The 21,183-nt window shown below is 40.7% G+C and overlaps 1 protein-coding gene across 3 annotated transcripts; it reads left to right on the forward strand.

Annotated features, from left to right (window-relative positions):
- The first annotated feature begins 1,086 nt into the window (after window positions 1-1,086).
- Window positions 1,087-18,312, forward strand: EDNRB (endothelin receptor type B). Of its 3 annotated transcripts, XM_030464330.1 has the most exons (9): window positions 1,087-1,406; window positions 1,630-2,151; window positions 11,182-11,294; window positions 11,468-11,672; window positions 12,008-12,157; window positions 13,049-13,182; window positions 14,026-14,134; window positions 15,848-15,981; window positions 16,068-18,312. In XM_030464330.1, the coding sequence occupies exons 2-8, from the start codon at window positions 1,684-1,686 to the stop codon at window positions 15,977-15,979; spliced, it is 1,311 nt and encodes a 436-aa protein (XP_030320190.1). In that variant the 5' UTR covers window positions 1,087-1,406; window positions 1,630-1,683; the 3' UTR covers window positions 15,980-15,981; window positions 16,068-18,312. The 3 variants fall into 3 exon arrangements, with proteins under 3 accessions (XP_030320190.1, XP_030320182.1, XP_030320198.1); XM_030464322.1 differs by having other exon boundaries at window positions 15,848-18,312; XM_030464338.1 differs by having other exon boundaries at window positions 1,087-1,376; window positions 15,848-18,312.
- Window positions 18,313-21,183: the final 2,871 nt, after the last annotated feature.

Raw genomic sequence — 21,183 nt, forward strand, 5'->3', positions numbered from 1 at the left:
GGGAAAGGCTGTCTGCTATAGTGGCTGAAGAAGATGTTAGCAGGAGATGCTGGAAAGATGAGATAGAACAGACCAGCAATTTTAGGGAGAGGTTTGAAAGAAACATTTGGTTTTCTGTGCTTTCCCCTCTGGGTATGTCAATAAGGTAGGTGAGTGGGTCACTTCTGCAGTGAAGCATTTATACATTCGTGTTCTGATTATGATTAGCTTCCAACGTGATTAAAATAAAATATAAAAAAATTAATTAATAAGATCAAGGACGTGTACTTGGAGATGTTGGAAAACAGCTTTAAATTCAGTTCTTTTTACTACGACATGCGATTGTTTCCAGGCTTCAGAAGTTGTTCTTGGTGTCCATAAAATCCTCTACAAATACCTTTGCTCCTTTCCTTGTCCTTCGCTGGCAAGCGCAGAGACTGGAAGGAGCTCGGGGAGATCAGAGAGACGGCTAAGGCTGCCCAAAGAGGTACCCAGATGGCCAGTCTCGATGACTGCCGCTTTAGAACAGTAAAAACGCTATTTCTGACCTAAGAATATGCAAAGTAACTCGGTTTGTGCAGTGCTTTGAGACTGGGCGCTAATCTCGTAGGGCGCTGCAGAAGCATTTTTGCCACTCTGGATGTGTGAGGGGGCTGCTGTCTGCAGTCCGAAATAAAAACAGAGGAAAAACTTCGTACAGGGAAGAGGTCTCGGAGAAGACAGCTGTGGAAAAGCCCATTTCCTCCCCGCAGACATCCTCTAGCAATGCCAAAACCTTTCCTAAAAACCCTTCTGACCTGGAAAAAAATAGCTTTAAAGCCTGCAATATTAATTTCTTCAGGCTGCTACAGGCAATCTGGTCCAAGGCGAGGCGGGCAGGTCACAGGGTAGATCAGATCGTCCCGTAAGTACCGAGTCACGGAGCGCTGGGTCGGACGGAGACCCCTGAGGGCAGCAGGAGGAGGCATGGCAGTGCCGGCGGGCCGAGGGGCCGGGCTGGGCTGGGCCGGGCCCGGCGGGGCGGGTGGAGAGGAGGGCGCGGGTGGGGTCTGGCCGTGACTGATGGGCCAGATGCGGTTGAATGTTTTAGAAAAGGGGGGGGGCCGCAGCGCTGGCTCAGCTTTGACCACGGAGTTTGGTGCGCGACTGACGGCCGCCGGGTCCTGCTGCAAGAAGAGACCGCCCGTCCATCCCGCCTCTGTGACCCGCGGCGCCCATCACCGGCCAGCGGCGGCAGCCAGCCCCAGCAGCAGGCAGCCGGTCCCAGAAGCGAGCAGCCGGCCACAGGAGCGGGCAACCAGTCCCCAGGAGCGGGCAACCAGCCGGGGCGCGGAGCGCGGCAGCCGGCGGAGCGCGTTTCCCTCGCTCGGCAGTCACAGCCCCACAAGCGGCAGGCGGTGAGGATCGGTTCGGCTCCGCTCGGCTCGGTGAGGGGGAGAGGAGCGGGGGGCAGAGCAGGTCTAGCCGGCGGGGACTCCTCCTCTCCCCAGCCGCCGCGCAGGTTTTTTTTTCCGTCAGGGCGCTGCTCAGCCGGCTCCACAGCCCGTCCCCGTCCGGCGGCGGCGGCAGCGCCCCGGCTCCGTCCCCGGCTGCCACCGGCGGGACGCGGTGTCCCCGCTTGTTGACGCCCTGTCCCCTCTCTCCGCGCAGGTCGGCGCTGACGGAGGCGGGAGTCCGGCGGAGGATCGGCCGTGCCTCAGCGCCATGCCCACCGTCCGGCCGTGGTGGCTGCCCGTTCTCCTCCTCCTCCTCCTCCTCTTCAGTTACCGCACCGCCGCCGAGGGCCACGGCTCCCTGCGCTCGCCGGGCCCGGGCAGGCAGAGTCCACCGGCGGTGGACACGACGGGCGGGACCCCCGCGGTGCGGGGCGCCGAGCCCAATGCCTCCCGCCCGGACACGCTGCCCAAAGGCGGGGGGCCGGCGGGCGGGCGGCCGCGTTCGGGCTCCCCCCCCATGTGCACGGGGCAGACGGAAATCAAGGAGACTTTTAAGTACATCAACACGGTGGTGTCCTGCCTCGTCTTCGTCCTGGGCATCATCGGCAACTCCACGCTCCTGCGGATCATCTACAAGAACAAGTGTATGAGGAACGGCCCCAACATCCTCATTGCCAGCCTAGCCCTCGGAGACCTTCTCCATATTATCATCGACATTCCCATCAATGTCTACAAGGTGAGGGAGAGCCGGGGATGGGTCCGGGAGCAGGGGCGGGGGTGCGGCGGCCTCACCGCCGGTCTCGGCACCGCCGCGGGTACCGGGAGGAAACACGCCCCACTTCTGGTTGGGAGGCACCCAGGGACTAGATCTGATGCCAAAATCCTGTAGGAGGGTGGAATTCCGGTCAGATGTTGACCGTTCTTATCCCATCTCTGTGTTGAAGTCCCAGTCTTATCGTTCTGGGCTGGGAATGGGGCAGGTACGGCTGGAGGTGGTCAAGATCTGAAAGTCACCTGGGAACAGGCTCTGCTCAAGGGATAAAGGAAATCAGTGCGGTAGAGAAATGCGCAGTGGGTTCATGGCTTTCCTCCTTTCCCTCGAAGACGGAGTAAGGAGCACAGAAGAGCCTGTCCTGTAGGTACCCCCTTAGTCCCTCATGCTCAGCCGGGGCAGATTTAGATACTTCACATGGGCTTTTGCAATCGCTGGCGGCATGGGAGCTTTATAATGACAATTCTTAGCAAGAGAAATCAGCGGAGTGATTTGCATTAGTTCTATCCATCCTGAGGCTGAGAGGCGTGATGCTCTCCTGAGCTGTGAAGCCTTTAGCCGGTGTTGCGGCATGGGCAGCCGGAAGGGAGCGAGCTGCACCTGCTCTTCTTGCACCTTCCTTACTCTGCTCTTTGAGGTGATAAAGCTTGCCAAGGAAGGAATACAACCTCTTGTCTCTCCACCTTGCAGTCAGATTGTCCTTAAAAATTCGATGGGCTGGTGAATTTAGCCTCTAGTTAAGGATCAGCACTGTTGAGAGGGATGCTGGATGTAACAAGGCATCTTCTGCCCTCAAAGGTCACAGGCTGGGTCTTTTAAGCATCCCTCAGGTACTGCACCAGGTGAACATGAGAGGCTTCACCCATTTCACTTCATACACATGGTTTTAAAGCATAGCCTGCCAGTTTAAGCTTCAACCACGTTGGAGGGACAGTTTTTTTAATTTAGTCTGTACCTGTTGTGATTACTCCCAGAAGATGCTGATCTGGGAGAATGCTGTATCTTAATCCTTTTAAAGTACTGAAGTATTATAAAGTGGGGAACTTGGAACTCCTCATAACCATATTAAATTAATGAGCCGAATAATTTGGATTACAAGGGAGTCCTTTGATTTGGTGTTTTGCTACTTTCTTTGCATTTTGAGTTTTGGTACTTTCATTTATTGTAGTTCTTGTAAGAGGCTTGTACCCTTCTGAATGAGTCTGGAGCTTATAAAACAAAATAGTTATAATCACACTTTTGAAAAATCTGTATTTTTTTTAAATATTGGGAGGAGAAAAAAGATTTTTTTTAATTTGTTCTCAGAAAAATCCAAGCGATTAAATCAGTAACAGCTGCTCAGTACAAGACTTTGCAATCTCGATGACATTATTTCAAAATTAAATTAAGGATAACATGCAATAATACACCAGTCCTTATCTTGGTTGAATGTCATCAAGTGTATCATTATGCGTAGGTTGGAACAGGAGGAATAAAAGGTCAGATTGTAAACAGATAGATAGCTGCAAGTCCAGGATATTTATTATGCTATTCATAAAGCTGGGAGCTGAGCAATATCTCTCAGGTGCTAAGTCTCCCATTGTCTGCTACTCATCTCATTGAAGAGCCTGTAATAAAATTTTATTATCCTCCACAATAGTGAGTTAAATATTTGCTGTTTTAAGAATGGATTTTTGAATTACTGGAAATTTGAAGAAAAAACAACCATCCAACAGCTCTTATAAATTGTGCTTTTTAAATCAAAATTAAGAGTTTGCATGCAATTTGAGTTAATGGCAACTTTTTATCAATTCTATATCCCATATAAGTCCACCTGCAGAGCCAACTTGTGAGGGAAAGTACTGTAATGCAATCAAAAACTGACTGGAATCACCCACCCTTGTGGAAAAAAGGCAAAGACTAGTGAAAAGGCTTGGTTTGTAAATCAAGTATACTTAGCATCTGGAATTTGCAATTTGAAGCAATTTTAAACTGAATGAAACAGATCTTCAGAACTGCTACCAGATCCTCAGTTAAGATGGCTGTGTGAAAAAATGTGAGAGAATTTCTCATGTTAATAAAATGCCAGCAGTTTACTCAGAAACACTTGCAGTAGAAAGTGTGAAAGTGTCTGTGAATGCTTTCCAGACAGACCCGTAAGAGAGAGAACCCAGAATTCACACTAAGAGCAGCATTTTATCAGCTAATAAAAGACATAACTGCTAAAGTTTTCCCCTGTGACTAGTTATGTGAAGATGTAAGTAGCTGAAAATAATACACAGATGAAAAATTACATCTGTTACATTGAGGCTTTCTTAATAAAAGCAGGTGTTGTCTAGATTGTTAGACAAATGCAGTCCACTGTGTAAGATACACATGATAAATCTGAATATTGATCAGTGTACACACTAGAAAATGTGAAGTATTGGAATTTGTCACACAGGCAGGAAACTGGGTATGAAATGAGGGCTTGAGGGGCTTGCAGGTCCAGTATGCAGAACCTTTTTGGCATTCAGGGATTTGGTAAAAGAATCTGGCTTTGGCTTTAACCCCAAGACTGCAGAATGGGAAGTAGAGAAAAGTCTTGAGGTACTCATTCTGCAGTAGGGAATGTTATGGCAGCTTAGATGCTTTGCAAAATTGTCACTACTTGAGTGTGGGGGAGGTCAGTGGTCAGTGAGCTTCTTATGTCCTTCTCTGCACTTAATGTTTGGAAGACAAGACGGTGGTAGCTTATACACCTGATAATACAGATCTGCAGTTCTGGAAGGCTTAATCTCATGTTGTCCTGACAGAGGAGTTCGTAATTCTAATGTGTAAAACATCAAAACAACATCAGGATTGGAAGTTCCAACCTTACATTAGCTCTGCCTCTCATGCAAATATGTATAATGAGATAGGAAAATAGACTTATAAAAGCCATAATCAAAGAGTATAATAATATGGTTTCTCTTCTGATGCATGGACAGCATATATGTCTCTCATTTTGTAATATTTATGCTCTTCTGTTAAATTCAACTTATTGCCATGTTCCAATGTATTTTTGAGGGGGAACATCCTATGCTTAGTGCACTCTTGTGTAGCTTTCTGAACACTGGCTATCAATTTACTGTGACACAAATGACTGAGGAAGGATATCTACCTGGAAATGCTGTCACAGGTTAGTTTATCTCAGAGCACAATGGCAGAGCAGAGAAAAAAAGTTCCAGGGAAGGAACAAAAACTGTTATTTATCCAAGCCAATGATCAAAGGCCAAAGGCAGATTTGCAGGCATTTTTTTTCCAGTAATGTAAAATACATTACATAAAAAAATAACATATCAAGCACTGGAAAGATAAGACCAGATTAGGTACTTTGAATCCCATGCAGGTGCAAACTGGCCTCTTTGTTCATCCAGCTGTTCTCTGAAAAGGCAGGATTTTCATGGAAATGTCTTTGTGATGATTTTACTAACTCTTACAATGCAAGTAGCTATAGGGCATGCATCATGGTAAAGACAATCTTTTCCCAACTGTCCAAAGAACTCTGAGACCTTTAGAAAAAAAAATAACTCCAGAAAGAAGAACTTGAGAAAACATTGTTTCTATTCCATTTTACAACTCTTGGCACTGGTCCTTCTGGTGTGAAAGGTAACAACCATTTAATGGAAGAAATGCATTATTTCCCCTTTTCCAACATCTGAACCATTTACTTGAAGGCTTGGGATTTCGTACACAAAGTTTATTGATCTTTGCCCATATTAAATTAGAAGTTTAGTTTGCTTAGGTGGTCTTTATGGTCAATAAATGCAGCTGATAAGCACTTCAGAAAGATCTGAATGCTCCAGGAAATGGGGGGTAACTTTGTTCTGTAGTTAGATGGGAGCAATCTACTCAGAGGTCTGATGTATGGGGTACTGAAAGTATATGTAGGTTGTTTAAAGTACACAATTTTTTAAATGATGGATCTCCAACCTAAAATATGTTACATGGTATTTGTAAAGTTAAAACAGTGTTTTCATTATGTATACATTTGTTAAGTATGCATTCACTTAAAAGATGCATGTGACAATTTTCAAAACAAATTTTCTTCTTGTTTTGCTCCTACCCTCTGTTTATGCTTCCCAACCTCACAGCATCATGGCTTGCTTAATGCTCACTTTTGATGCAGCCCTTTCACTGGGACTGTGAAATGGCAGAAATTTTTTACTTTGACAACACTTTATGTGGTTTCTGTCTTTTTTCAAGATATTGGTGTAATATCACCTGATCTTAATCGTTTGGGAAAACAAACAAACAAACAAACCCTAAAATTTCCAAGCAAAAGTTAATAATGAAGATGCAGAAAAAGAAACTGATTGCATGCCTCATATTAAGATTTACACTGTTTATTGGTAGATAAGTAAAGCATTCTTAGTTTAACTAGGAAAAGGGGAATAAGTTTCTTTGTCCAGAGGGAAGATCTCCACTCTGGCATCATAATACTGTTAAATATTAATGAGTTTTTAAATTTTGTCTGACTTACCCCTGTCCATAAGCTTAATTTCCTGGTCAAATTTCCTGTTTTGAAAAATACTTGTTCCTATGAAATACTGAAAAATATCTCTCTGTCTCAAAAGCATCAGATGAAGATTCTATCAGTTGGAATTCAATTGTTCCACAGACATATTGAAAAAATTTTTGTTGCTTGTGGATTAGGTGTACGGGAGCATATCTGGTTCCCCATGTAACTCTGCAATTGATAATTACAAAAATTGAGTCCTGTCATCCCATGACCTAGACTTGCTACGAAGGCACTGCAAAGAGGAAGAACAAATTCCTGTTCTGTGTTTGTGTGTTCATTCACTGCTCAGGACTAGGGCACCAGCAAAAATAAGGGCACACTTTGCTGTTTCTTCACCCCTGAGTGGAGAAAGTCAGCAGTAGCAGGTTGGAGCCATGGCATCAGCTTTCTGGCTGATGGCCACAGGAGCAGATCCATCAGGGGTTGAGAATGGTGCTCATGTATGCTGGCATATTCCAACAGCTGGCTGTGAACATCCTTATTTTCCTACAGAACCAAGAGAAATTAGGGCAAGAATTGTAATTCAGAGGTGTGTTTCCAATTCAAAACGTCTCTTGGGGCTATTTTCATATCTGTGCACCTTTCATATCAGTTTAAGGACACATCTGTGATCTGAGAAAGTATTTGGCAGGAGTGAATCAGATGTACGGGTTCTTCTCAGTGTGATTTCACTCCATTCTGCAGTGTGTTCCCTTTCAGTCTATTTAATTTCATCTTTAACACATTTCTGTGGCTTATCAGTGAAAACTTTGCCTGGGTAAAATATGTCACAATAAAATATTGGAAAAGGTCACTTGGAATGCAGCCAGTGGTAGACTTCTTGGCATTTTACTGACAAAAATGCAACATTTTTTTTTCTCCTTGCTGCCACTTGGCAGTATCTTATGTCTCTAAGTCATTTGTCATTTGTAAAATGTTCTCTTTGTACAGATACCCTGTTACAAATCATAAGGAAATCATATTACCCTTCAAAATTTCACTAGACTACATCTGTACTTACTAAGAATAATCATTGCTCTTGTCCACAAATATGATCATAGAATCACAGAATAGAATTTGGGTTGGAAAATAACTTTGAGATGATTAGGTCCAACCTTTAATCCAGCACTGCCAACTCCACCACTAAACCATGTCCCATATACACATCTCTTAAATACCTCCAAGGATGATGACTCGGTCACTTTCCTGAGCAGCTTGTTCCAGTGCCTGACAACCCTTTTGGTAAATAATTTTTTCCTAATAGTTTTTTCCTAATATCCAATCTACACATCCCCTGCACAACTTGAGGCCATTTCCTTTTGGTCTATTGCTTGTAACTTGTGAGAATCACAGAATCCCAGGATCATTGAAGCTGGAAAGGACCTCTGTCTGCTGGAAGTCCAGCCTGTGACCTAACATCACCACATCAGCTGGACCATGGCACTAAGTGCTACATCCAGTCTCTCCTTCAACACCTCCAGGGATGGTGACTCTACCGCTGCCCTGGGCAGTCCACTGATCCCTCACGATGATGCTCCTGAACACTTTACAGTGGTTTCTTACTGCACTTCAAGGCAATGCTTTTGAGGAGATAGCAATAGAGAAGACAAACAGAAACAACAAGAAAACAGAGTTCAGCAATTAAAGCATTCTACTTTTTTCCTTTTACTTTCTCAATGTTGTCAGGCTTTTGCTGCAAAGCATGTCGTTAGCTGCTGGCAAAACTGTGATAGAGAAACTTGTGACTCACACATTTACATGCTCAAATTTCACAATACATCAGCTGCAAGAGATAAAGGAAGTATTTTTCCAATCCAATGCAGACAGCTGCATGTCCATTCTGCCCCTGATTTAAGCTGGTTGAATGCAAATAATATTTTGATGTTATGCTAAATCCAAGCTAATGCACCCTTTCTCTCAGTAAAACATATTCACTCATGTGCAGCCCCAGTATAATCCAGCCAAATGGCTCCCAAACTGGAGCTGGCTCAGATCCAGTCATCTTGGAGCACAGGTGTGACTGCCTGCACCTGAGAGATAAGCCTTAGTCTGGGGAAATCTCCGACGTGCAGCTGAAGCACTGTGATTTTAGGGAAGAGAGACAGGGAGTGTCTTGCACATACACCAGGTAGTTGTAGCTAGAAGTCTTCAACAGAATCTGCCACCAGCAACTTGACCAAAGTTCTGAATTTTAGTTAAACAAATAATAAAAATATTTTGAGGTGCTTTTTAATGAGCCATCTCTGGTTTAATCCATATATATGTACAATATACAAAGGTACCATAGTAGAAGGTATGTAGGCAGTGGACTTGTTACCCAGTCCTTGATTTCTATATCAGTGAGGTGTGGTGGTTGGCTGAAGGTTCACTGCTGAGTTGGTATAAATTAAATTAGTCCAGGTGTCATTTGGTTCTTTAGAGTGTGCATTTAGAGCACCTGTAATTATTCACATTGCAATTTTTAAATGAGTTTGTTACTGTCACCCCTTCACAACAATTCAAAAGAAGTCTTGGGGAGAGGCTTTACTGAAAATACTTTAATTACAGATGGAGTTATTTTCCCACATCACATAATCAAAAGATACTGTATGGTTATTACAACTTCATCCCTACTTCCTCTGCTTTATTACTTTCCATAAAATCCTCAAGAAACATAAATCCTTAGAATATCTTTTTCTGTTTCCTTTCTGCAGATCCATAATGCTCTTTGTCTTACTTCAACAGATCATTGAAGAAATAGACATAAGCTGGGCCATGTTACAGTTTTTTCACTGCTGTTCTTTTAAAGATCCCATTTCAGCAAAAGGACCAGAGCAAATTTTTGAATGTATTCTGGTACCTGAAAATACTGGTGGGCACTTCATAGGGCTTTCCAAAAGCACAGGGTCATGAAATGTACTTAACTGCCTTTGTGTTAAAATGAAAATACTTACATTATATCAGTGCTTTTCAAAAGCTTCTGTGCACCATGTAATTTTATCCATAAGGACTTTGCTGAGCCAAACCAATGTGAGCAGGCAATTCTGTGGCCATCTTCAATCATTTTGGTCCCTAGCAGCAGAATCTATACAGCATGATGATCTATTTCTTCTTCTCTGACATCTCATTTAATAGGGATGTAAGAAGAGACCTGAGCCAAGGGAAAAGTGCTGGAATCTCTTTTGGGTAGTTATAATTATTCTTTACTCTCCTGTTACATTTTGGAGCTCTCTTAAGATATCTGAGGAGGCCTCATCCAAGGGAAAGATTTTGGGATCTCTTCTGGGTAGTTGGTGTTCTAATCTCTTCTGAGTAGTTAGTGAGTTTGTGTTCTTCTTTCTCCATTTTGGAGCCCTCTTATCTGCAACAGATCCAAAAGGCCACATCTGAAGAAAGTTAGGGAAAACAGAGATCAGCTTAGATAATGTAACTAATGACAGAAACTCAGAAAGTTTACTTTTGTGTATAACAGTTGTGACTATTTCTTGGCATAACCTCTCTTCTGGAGAGTTTTTTTTATGAGGAACTGGAAGATTTGGCTGCTGCTGTGGTGTGTTTGAGCTATTAGAGCAACTCACAGCAGAGTACAAAGATTAAGTGTTTCTAAACTGAAGCTACAGGCGAAGAGTTCATAGCATCAGCTGTGAGGAAGGTGCTTTCTATGTCCAGTAAGTCTTGTCCCCTAAATCAGCTAAGATGTACTGCAGGGCATGTGACAGAAGATTTTCATTCAAGTGTGTGACCCAAAATACAATTGAACCAACCTGAAATTCCATATCCTGTTTTCTTTATTTCACGGCACTTATAGGGGTGTCCGGGATGCAGATAGTCCTTTTGGTATTTTTCTACAGAATCAATGGAAAACTGGTCAATAAAGACCTTCAGTGTGGGATTCACATGATCTATCTTTACCTGCTGCAAGACATTTAGATCAACCTACCTGTTTAAGTAAGCTCCCTGAGTATCCAGTGGGCCCCTTCTGTCATGATCAGATGGTCAGCAAAACTATGGAATATTATTCTCCAGTGTTGCCTGACTTCTCATCTGAGGGAGCCTAGACAGCTTCAGATGAACCCCAGCCCAGATCTGGACATGGCTTTTTCCCTTTTCTGGTCAGCCTCAAGTAATTTTCTGTATTTCTAGTAAATGGAGAGTGACTTTGAACTTGTAAGAACAGCAATGAATAGTCAAGGCAGAAAAAGCCAATCCAAAGACAAGGGAAGTTCTTGCTCAGTCTTTACCACCACTGGGGTAGTGAAGTTAGAAGCAAAATGAATGAAGTTTTCAGGGCTTAAGAAATCTCAACTAAACCTTTATACATATCTTTGAGCAGCCAGGGAGTGACTGTGAAGCTAAGGCCTAATTTTCAGGACAAAACTTGGAGGCTTCCTTGTGAAAAGGTTTTTCTTGTGTAAGTTTTAAACGGTGGAAGCAAAACACAATCAAGACAAAAGTTGATGTTTCAGCTGTTTAATTTTTTAGATGATTCATTTGTAATTGTTTTCTTTTCACAGCTACTTGCAGAGGACTGGCCCTTTGGTGTTGAAATGTGCAAGTTAGTACCCTTCATTCAAAAGGCATCAGTGGGCATCACAGTGTTGAGTTTGTGTGCCCTCAGTATAGATAGGTAAGATCAATTTTTTCATCAAAATTTGTATTAAAATTTCTCTTCAGTATGGGCATTGGCTCAACTTTGCCTTTCCATTCAGCTGATATAATAAAAGTAAGCTGAGTTTAAGCCAGTTAAATAAGGCAGATTTTCTCATACTTTCAATTTGCAAACATGTGCTGTTGCTTCAGGTACCGAGCAGTCGCGTCTTGGAGTCGCATTAAGGGAATCGGGGTGCCAAAGTGGACAGCTGTTGAAATTGTCCTGATCTGGATTATATCAGTGATACTGGCTGTTCCAGAAGCTATTGCATTTGACATGATTACAATGGAGTACAGAGGAAAGGATCTTAGAATCTGCCTGCTTCACCCCACACAGAAAACATCATTTATGATGGTAAGACACTGACTTGTATAAAATCTCTGGAACAGTTGGATCTTCTCAGTGTTGTGTGGATTGCAATGTGTGCAAGTTTTTGTGGAATGTAGGTAAATATAACATTCAAATGTAATACAGACAGATTTCTGAAGTATACTGGTTGAAGTAAGAGCATTCAGAAACTTTTGTCTTTTTGTGGGCTTTGGGCATATTATGGTCTTGTCCTGTTTTCTCATCTGTAGCATACAATTTATAGAGATGCTTTTCGCTACCAATTATCTATAGCACACATCCAATAATGTTAAGCCTTCAATACTTAATAATGTTTTTGTTTTGGTTTGGTTTTCTTCTAGTTTTACAAGCAGGCTAAAGATTGGTGGCTGTTCAGCTTTTACTTCTGTTTGCCACTGGCTATTACGGCATTTTTCTATACACTCATGACCTGTGAGATGTTACGAAAGAAAAGTGGGATGCAGATTGCTTTAAATGACCACTTAAAACAGGTAAAAATCTATCCCTGACAGCTCCACTGACTGTAAAGAAGATGGCAATAATACCTTTACTGACTTTACTTCCACATCATTATTCTGTTCTTGTATGACAACTTCAAGACTACTAGTAAGAAGTTTCCTAGCAATGCTGATGCTAAACAATTATATATGTATTTATATCAGAGCCCTCAGAAATATAAAGTTTTAACTGACAATCACAAGTTTCTTTCTTGATTGATGTTAATCTTTCAGGTTTTATAGCTTTTATTTCTTCTAAAGAAGATATGTTTTAATGAAGTTGTGCTGTAATCTAGAAGCTGGTGCTATAAAATTATTAATCTAGAAGTAATTTCATGCTGAACTGTAGTGAGTTTAGCATTATATTTTAGCAAAACAAAATGCATTCCAAAATACATCCCAGGTTAGTAGTTCACTAGACATAAACATCATACCTCACTAGAATTGAACTACATTTGTTCTATAATGTATATTTGTGCTCCTTTCCTCTTACCTAGTTAAAGCTGTAGTTGAATCTTTAGGTATTTAAAATAATACCTGAGATCAAAGCACAAGAAAATGCAATAAAAAACAAGCTGGTATTTGAAAGTGATTGAGGAGATGAATGTGTTCTTCATTTTAATTTAGATTACTGTTTCCATGACCTTGATTTTTCATACTATTACTCATACTTAAAAAACTGGAGATAGAGAATCGGTGCAAGACATCTAAACCAACAAAAAGATTAAGTGCATATTCCAAGAAAATAAGGTATTTTATGTTCTCTTAGCTCCTATTTTGATAGGGTTTTAATTTTGTTTATTAAACATTTGGATATTAGAAGACAGCAGCAATCAAAAGAGAGACAAAAACCATAACTCTGTTCTATCCAATTTTCTTTTTCAGAGACGTGAAGTAGCCAAAACTGTGTTCTGTCTGGTACTTGTTTTTGCCTTGTGTTGGCTCCCACTTCACTTAAGCAGAATATTGAAACTCACTATTTATGATCAGAAGGACCCCAACAGATGTGAACTTTTAAGGTGAGCCTGCAGGAATAAAATGCTTGTGCACTGCTGACATTCTCCATAAGCATATTTGGATTTCATAGAATCATATATTCATTTTGGTTGGAAAAGACCTGTGAGATCATCAAGTCCAATCATTAACCTAACTCTGCCCAATCCATTGCTAAACCATGTTCATAAGCACCACATCTACACATCTTTTAAACACCTCCAGGAATGGTGACCCAACCACCTGCCTGAGCAGCTTGTTCCAAAGTTTGATAACCCTTCCAATGAAGAAATTTCTTCTAACATCCAGTCTAATAATTTTTCCAAATAATTAAATCTTTTAAATTTCCATATTGAAATTTTAATAGTTTCTTAATGAACTGTCTTACTATGGGTGTCTGAAGTTCTCCCTGCTTCTTCATCTGGAACACTGGTTTCAATCCAGTAGCAGAATGAAAAATTATGAGGAATTCCTCTGTTTCCCTATTTTCTTCCTGATCCCTCTTGGGACTGTCCCACTGTCTTGTGGCATTATGAGGGCAGAGGGCAAATTTCTGTCCACATTTTCGTTTCCAACAGAACAGCTAGGATTAAATCTAGTTATAGAACCTTATTAATGCTTCCTCCCAGAAATTAAGCTGGTTGAATTTTCTGAAATTACTTTCATGAGAACCATCTACTGATTCAGACCTTATTACTGAGCACAATTGTTACCTCCATGGGCTAATCCTGAGTATAACCCCTTTACAATTGCATTTAATATTTAGTCTCAGTTGAGTGAATCAGAGTCTAGTTTTCATAGTTGTAAATCTCTGCTAAGCCTTTCCAGAGCAATTGCCAAGTGTCTCATTTCCTTGAATTTCCACACAGCTTTTTTCTCGTGATGGACTACATTGGTATTAACATGGCTTCACTGAATTCCTGCATCAATCCCATAGCTCTGTATTTAGTGAGCAAGAGATTCCAAAACTGCTTTAAGGTAAGAAGCTGCTGGGAGCTGCTGGTGACATCAGCAGTCAAATTTATTTCGTAATTCTCACAAAGTGCTGTAAATGGTAATTCAGTTTTACCTGGGTTATAGTAGGTGTTCTCTCCCTCTCTTGCTGAAGCTACATAGAAAGGATCTAATGATTCATAGGCTTAAAAAAGAGAAAACAAATGGGTGCGCAAATAAACCTTCTTGGTACCCTGCTAATCAGTGCCACATCACTTCCTAACCAGAGCTGGCACCCACCCACCTCAAGAGCACTGACAAAGCAGACTCAGATCAGGCTGCAGAAATTCACGTAGCCATATCCTCTGCCACCCCACAGGGAAGACACTGACCCCGGGTTTCCCCATCCCCACTGAGCCCTTGAATCAGTAAGCAGTTACCTAAGGCAGAGGGGATAAATAGCCACTCGTCCCTTCCTAGTCACCCACATTTTATGGGACAGACCCTCATAGTTTAGCCTTGGTTTATATGTATAGTCCAGGGCACTAATTGTCCACACAGGATTTGATGCTCAGGATCACATGTAGCTAGGTAGGTTTCTTCACATGTAGCTTTCTTCAGCCTTTATGTCTGCTCAGAAAATGTCCAGATTTGGGCTCTTTTGTGGCCTCTTACTGCCTTCAGGCACTGTATCAGGTTTTTTATATTGCCTACCACAAATTCATAGATTTTTCTTTTCTTGCCAAGCATTTAACCATTGGCCAATGCTAGGCTTATTGCCTGGCTATGTAAATTCCTTTCTGGCTTTATCTTTCCATCAGAAGCCAGTCAGTTCTACATCAAGTAGTGTCAGGATTTCCCACATCATTGTGAGAGCACATGTTGCAGAAGCTTTAGTGTCTGTCTCATATTCCCTGTCAGCCCCCTGGCTGCTGAGAGCACGTAAGAGATCTTTAGCACCCTGAGGGTGGAATCAAGTGGGTGTACAGGATCTCAGATGGACTTCCAGCACCCAAATGCCAACATCAGCAAAATAACTGTATTATCATTCTCCTGAGCATCTTGCTTAGGAAATACTGATTAGTGTGCATGCATTTTTTCAAAAATAAAAATTATCAGAGAAAGGACAACAAGGAGTCACAATTTTTATTATCATCTTCAACATTTAGAAATGGAGACATGACTCCATGTGATATGAATATAGCCATTATTAACTCAGTATAATTCTTCCTGCCCTCCAGCACTCAGATTGTTAATTGAGCATCCAAGTTTAGAGGCCATTTGACAAATGCAGACCATAACCTCATTTTCAGAATCACCGAATTGTAACAGTTGGAGAAGACCTCTTAGATCACTGCTTCCAACTGTGGATATGTCCCCCAGTAAAATATATATGTATCAATATATCTGTGTCACCCACAAGAGCATGTTCTGAAGTGCCTCATCTCCACATTTTTTAAAAATCTCCAGGGGTGGTGATCCCACCACCTCCCCGAGCAGCTCATTCCTACTCCTGACTACTCTATCAGGAAAGAAATTATTCCTAATATCTAGTCTAAGCCTTCTAGGGTGCAACTTCAGGCCATTTCCTCTAGTCTTCTCATTTCTCGCTTGAGAGAAGAAGCCAGCACCACATCCTTACAACCTCCTTTCAGGTAGCTGTTGGGAGTGTTTAGTTGTAGAGAGAGCGTTTCAGTGCATTTTGCCACATGTGCAAACCAAAATGATGTAAAATGTCTATTCCTTTTATTTCAATAGTCATGCTTGTGTTGCTGGTGCCAATCCAAAGATCTGCTGTCCCTGGAGGAAAGGCAGTCCTGTTTAAAGTTCAAAGCTAATGATCACGGATATGATAATTTCCGCTCCAGTAACAAGTACAGCTCTTCATAAAGGTATATTCCCTTACATTAATGCTGGTGCCTTTTTAAATAAAAGTGGCAATCACCTTTAACTAGATGGTAACGTTAAAAAAATCTAGTTTTGTGTTCACACAAAGAACAACAACAAAAAAATGACAGCCCCAAAACTGTGTCATGTTGAAAATCCTGGACTTTTATGAAATCCTCAGTTATGGAGCACGAAGAAAAGAGTATCAAGAACAAGTCATTGTTAGCACTTGAATACTTCTGAATCAGCACTTCCAAATGATCCCAACTTCCTGTACATTAAATGAACATTTGTATTCTCTATAACAGTTGTAGGAACTGAAGTCACAGTAATTACTAAGCAGTATAATTAACGTTAATTGGATCAAAGCCATTATTATATATAACTCAATGTATTATCTATTATAAAGCGAATTAACTACCATCACTATTGTTTGTTTTTTAATTTTTTATTAAAACATGAAATACTTTGTAACAGAAGTTTAAATGTAAAAAAGTAGAATTTTTTATCAGAGGTATTATAAAGGTAGCTAATGAAATTATTAAAGGATGCAATCTCTGATGATTGTTTTTAACCTATTGTTGTTATAAGGAACCTCCCAAGGCCTCTGTAAACCGTTCTTTAACCACTGTGCATTCTCAGTTCACTTGGCAGCACTTGGGGTATGATCCATTTCACTGTTTCTGTGTCATTCATGTTTCACAGCAGTGGAAGAGATAAAAACACTACAAGCAAACATTAATAATTAATGTTAAACTATAAATTAAAAATGTAATTACTGATGGAACCATACGAACAATGGCTAGTATTACAAATCAGCCATTTTTAACCTAATTAAAATTTATTCTATCCTGTGTAAACAGTGGGCATTCAAAAACCTGACAGTCCTTTACTTGAGATACTTTTACTTTGCATTGTTTTTGCAATTTAAATACTGTCTTGGGGCAAAATCCTTTGGAAATAGAAGGTGGGAAAAAAATTAACCAGGGGAAAAAACAGGGAGAATTTGAACTTCTATTTTCATTCAGATTTAAGTCTTCATTAAGAAAATAATTCACCAACTGTATTTCTAGAGAGCAGTACAGTACTGTGTAGCACGCTTGTCTTCATAGTATTTTAAAATACCTTCTGCTTCTGTATTTATGGGCCTAAAAAGAAGTGTGATGAGTTTCTGCTTCTGTAAATAGTTTAGTGAGCCATAATTAATTATAAAGTATTAAAATATGGGCAGGACCCTGTAAGAAAACAGAAAAATAAAGGTGCCTGTAACAAACATGAGGTGTATTGCCAGGAGCAATGCACGTATACATGGCAGGTCATTCTTTTGGCTTATCATTTCCTAATTTTTTGTTAAAGATGCCCCCAAAGACTTTTTAAACATATTTTGTGCACTAAGGCATGAGTTTTTCAAGAAAAAATGTTGTATAACAAGCTTTTATAAAAAGAGTGTTTTCAATAGGCATGGCATTCTTCTAATAAAAATATTTATCAAAACTCAGGAATTTTTTTAAATTAATTTCCAATTTTCACATGCAAGGATTTTTATCTTTTTTTTCCAATCTTGATTAACTTCAGATTTTTTAAGAAAGTGCCTTAAATACACTGAGGATGGCAACAGTCTCACTAAAATGTTCAGCTGATGTTACTACCTTAGATGGGTTTCATCTCACCTGACTATAGATAGCCACAGCTACCTTGCAAACACCTAAAAATGGGAGAGGTGAACCCCATTCCTGGTGTTGCCCCCATCACAAGCTATCAACTCTGTGCTTGTATAATCAAGCTGAGGACCTATGCACATGCATTTGAGCATGGGCACGTGTGTGTGTGTGAGTGTGAGTAAGTGTGCAAGTGTGCCCCTTGTCCACCGTTAGGTTGTTGCTGTCACTGTCTTTCCACACACCTGCACCCAACTGCTACAGTGCTGAACTTCTTTTATATTATACATCTATTTAAAGTTTTGTTCTTTACATTTTTACCTTTAACTTCCATGGTAACTTTGTCATGGTGAGCCGTGAATATCACTTCTTCACTTCATCCTGCCTGCCTCTGTTTCTGTGAAATGAGTTTCATCTGTTCAGGATGGATAACCAGTGAAATCCTAAGTTTCATACTGATCAGTGTTATTTCCATCAAGTCATATTGTTAACAATAATGTACATGTATATTATTGCTATTTTTATTTAAAATATAACTGTTGTATTGGCAACTTTGTAACATATTTTCATTTTTTTGCCTGGACTAATTGTTTATTAAGACAAGTCCTGCTAAGTCAGACGTTTAGGTTTTGCAAATAGAGACCACATATACTGCCCACTTTTTGGAGTTAATATATAGGTATTAATACACTTTATCTTTTTTTTTTTTAATCAATATTTTTTTACTGAAGTTCCCATTTTCTCTAATAAAATTTTTGAAAATTTCTGCTCTTACACCGTTCTAGATAAGATTAAATCTCTTACTGCTCAGCACAGCCATTTTCTAAAGCCCCCAGTATAGGTCTGTTTCTCCATTTACTGAAATAAATAAATAACCATTTAACCATTAAATTCCATTGGAGCAGAATTAGGGCACAGCACTAGCTCTTTAAAACAAAACAAGCTGAGATTGCTACCTGAATTTAAAAAAAAGAAAAAAAAAATTAAACTGTTAGGGGTTTTTTTTTGTGAAATAATTTGTTCAGAAATGTTAGGAAAAGAAGGTAAATCCAGCTCATGGGGTCAAACAGGTTAAGGCTCTCTTTAGTCTCAAACAGGGGCTTCCAGGTAGCTGAACAACTGCAGAGAGGCACCTGCATCTTTATAGGAGTTTGATGTTCTTGCCCAGAGTGGTGTGACAGTGTCAGTCATCTGCCCCAGTGGCCTGAAGAGTTTACACAGACTGTCTTGAAATGAAATTAAAAAAACAAACTTGTAGGGAACTGCATCACATCTCTGTGTTTTGGCCTTCAGGAAGTGGGTATATTTGTACTTCCCCAGCTGCTGAGAATTCTGCCTGCATTCAGCTCTCTCAGAGAAAAGAGAGGGCATCTCAGACTGGGTGGACTGAGCTGATACACTGGTACTACACCTCAGACAATCAAATGCCATATTTAATGGTTGTGGAACATCTGATGTAAGCTGGGGAATTTCAGTATCCGAAAAAGCTTTTTCTCAACACATAGCTGGCTTAGCAAGAGAATGTTGCACACTGAAATAATGTTTAGAAGTTTGGTTATTTTTAATTGTTCTTTGTAGCTGTGTAAAATAATTCTATATTTTGTCTTCTGTGGTCACTTAAAATAACAACTTCTGTGGTTCAGACAGTGTAAACATACTAAATTACCAATAAAATATTTGTAATTTTGATTCATTACAAAGAGATGCCTGACCTTTTTTCTTCTAAAGCATTCCAATTTAATTTTTAAACAGTGAAGTAAAAAAGAAGTAATCAATTCAAAACTAAAAATCAAAGCTTTTGGGTGGGATGGTTTTACACAGCTAGTTGAAAATTGGAGAGAGTTCAGACTTGTCTGGTGTTTGTTGGAACAATCAGTTGTGACTATCTTTGCTCTGTTTGTCTTAGCTCAAGATGTCAGCTGCAATCTCTTCTCTATGCACCCATATATAGTCACAAAATCTCCTGTGTTAGAGACATCACAAATAAAAGGCATGAAACTCTTAGTTCATTAGTTTAGCAGTTTGTGCACTCGGTGCTGGAAGGAAAAGCATCCTCCCTTTTTATGCTGACTGTGTAATTTTTTGCATATTTCAATTTTCCTTTCTTAAAGCAGAGGGAAACGGTATCAGACTAAATATGCTCCTGCTGGTTAAATATGCGTCTCTTTATGCTTGCAGTATCTGTACATCCCAGTGTGCTTGCTGCTACTGCTGTTTTATTCCAAAAGTTAAGCTTCCTTCTGTTTGATTGAATGCCTTCTGCATCTTGGAGGTCCCAGGACCTCCATCTCATCATTTCAAGTTTTCTTGGAACAGAAACACACCTATAGAGATGAGATCCCTTGTGAGCAAATGTTCTACTTTAAATCTTTTAAGGCCTCTTCACTTCCTTTCCCTTCATCTTACGCTATGGCTCAAAGTCTTCTCAAATCACTCACTACAAATAAACATTTTTTCAGTATTTCCTTTAAGATAATACAGCTTTCTACAACCAGGCTGTGGTCTTCACAGTGCAGATAACTTGCTCCTTTGCCACAGTTCACTTCAGTCTTGGCTCTTGCAGTCTTGGCTCTTTTACTAAACGGATTAACTGCTGCTTATTGACAGTTTTTTAAACATACCAGATCTTAGCAACATGGATATATATGTAGCTTACAATCTTCAAACACTGACTCACTATAACCACCCTTGAGACGGGTAGTTTGGGCATTGCTGGTAGCGGAGCAGGATGGTCCAATTGGCAACCTGTGGCTGGGTCTGGATAGTAGAGTGGTTCACTTTATACCTGTACCTTCCTCCAGCCTGCTGCTCAGACCACCACGCTCTCATAGTCTGCTCAAAACTTCTCCCAGGAACGTGATGTGCAGTTCTGTTCAGTTTTCTAATCCCAGCTGCTGAATGGGTGTCTGCTTCAGGACATCAAGAGAAACAAAAAGGACTCCGAGTGTTCTGTTGGTCACCGTTCTCCTCAGTCAGCAATGGTAAGGTTACTGTATTACAGAGAACCAGCAGTCAGGTGGTTTATTGGCTTGCACTTGCTGATTAAAAAGTACTGTCATCAAAACCCTGGTATCCATTTGGTTTTGTCAGCTTTTCTAAGCAGTCTCATTAAGCTGTGAAGCTGTAAAGCTCACCCTCACCACTGTAAAGGCACATCCCACCATGTCCTATTTCCTTCTCTTCAACAAGAAAGCTATCACTTAAGAAAAAAATCATACTATAATTATAAGCAAAACCTTCAGAAATTAATACTTTCCTTAGTAATCGGTGTCTTAAACCTCCTTGAAATCTCTGTGACAAGTTAAAGATGTTCAGATTCTGGAGGTAGCATAGAATGATAGAATGTTTTGGGCTGGAACTGGTCTTAAAGACCATCTAGTCCCTCCCTCCCTGCATGCCCAGAGACACCTCCGACCAGACCAGGTTACTCAAAGCCCTGTTCAGCACTTCCAGGGATGGGGAAGCTTCCCTGGGCAACCTGTTTCAGCATCTCACCACCCTTACAGTAAAGGATTTCATCCTAATATCTAAATCTGGAAGGATTTTTAC

This window comes from Calypte anna, chromosome 1, assembly GCF_003957555.1.
Source record: "Calypte anna isolate BGI_N300 chromosome 1, bCalAnn1_v1.p, whole genome shotgun sequence".
Classification (NCBI taxonomy): domain Eukaryota; kingdom Metazoa; phylum Chordata; class Aves; order Apodiformes; family Trochilidae; genus Calypte; species Calypte anna.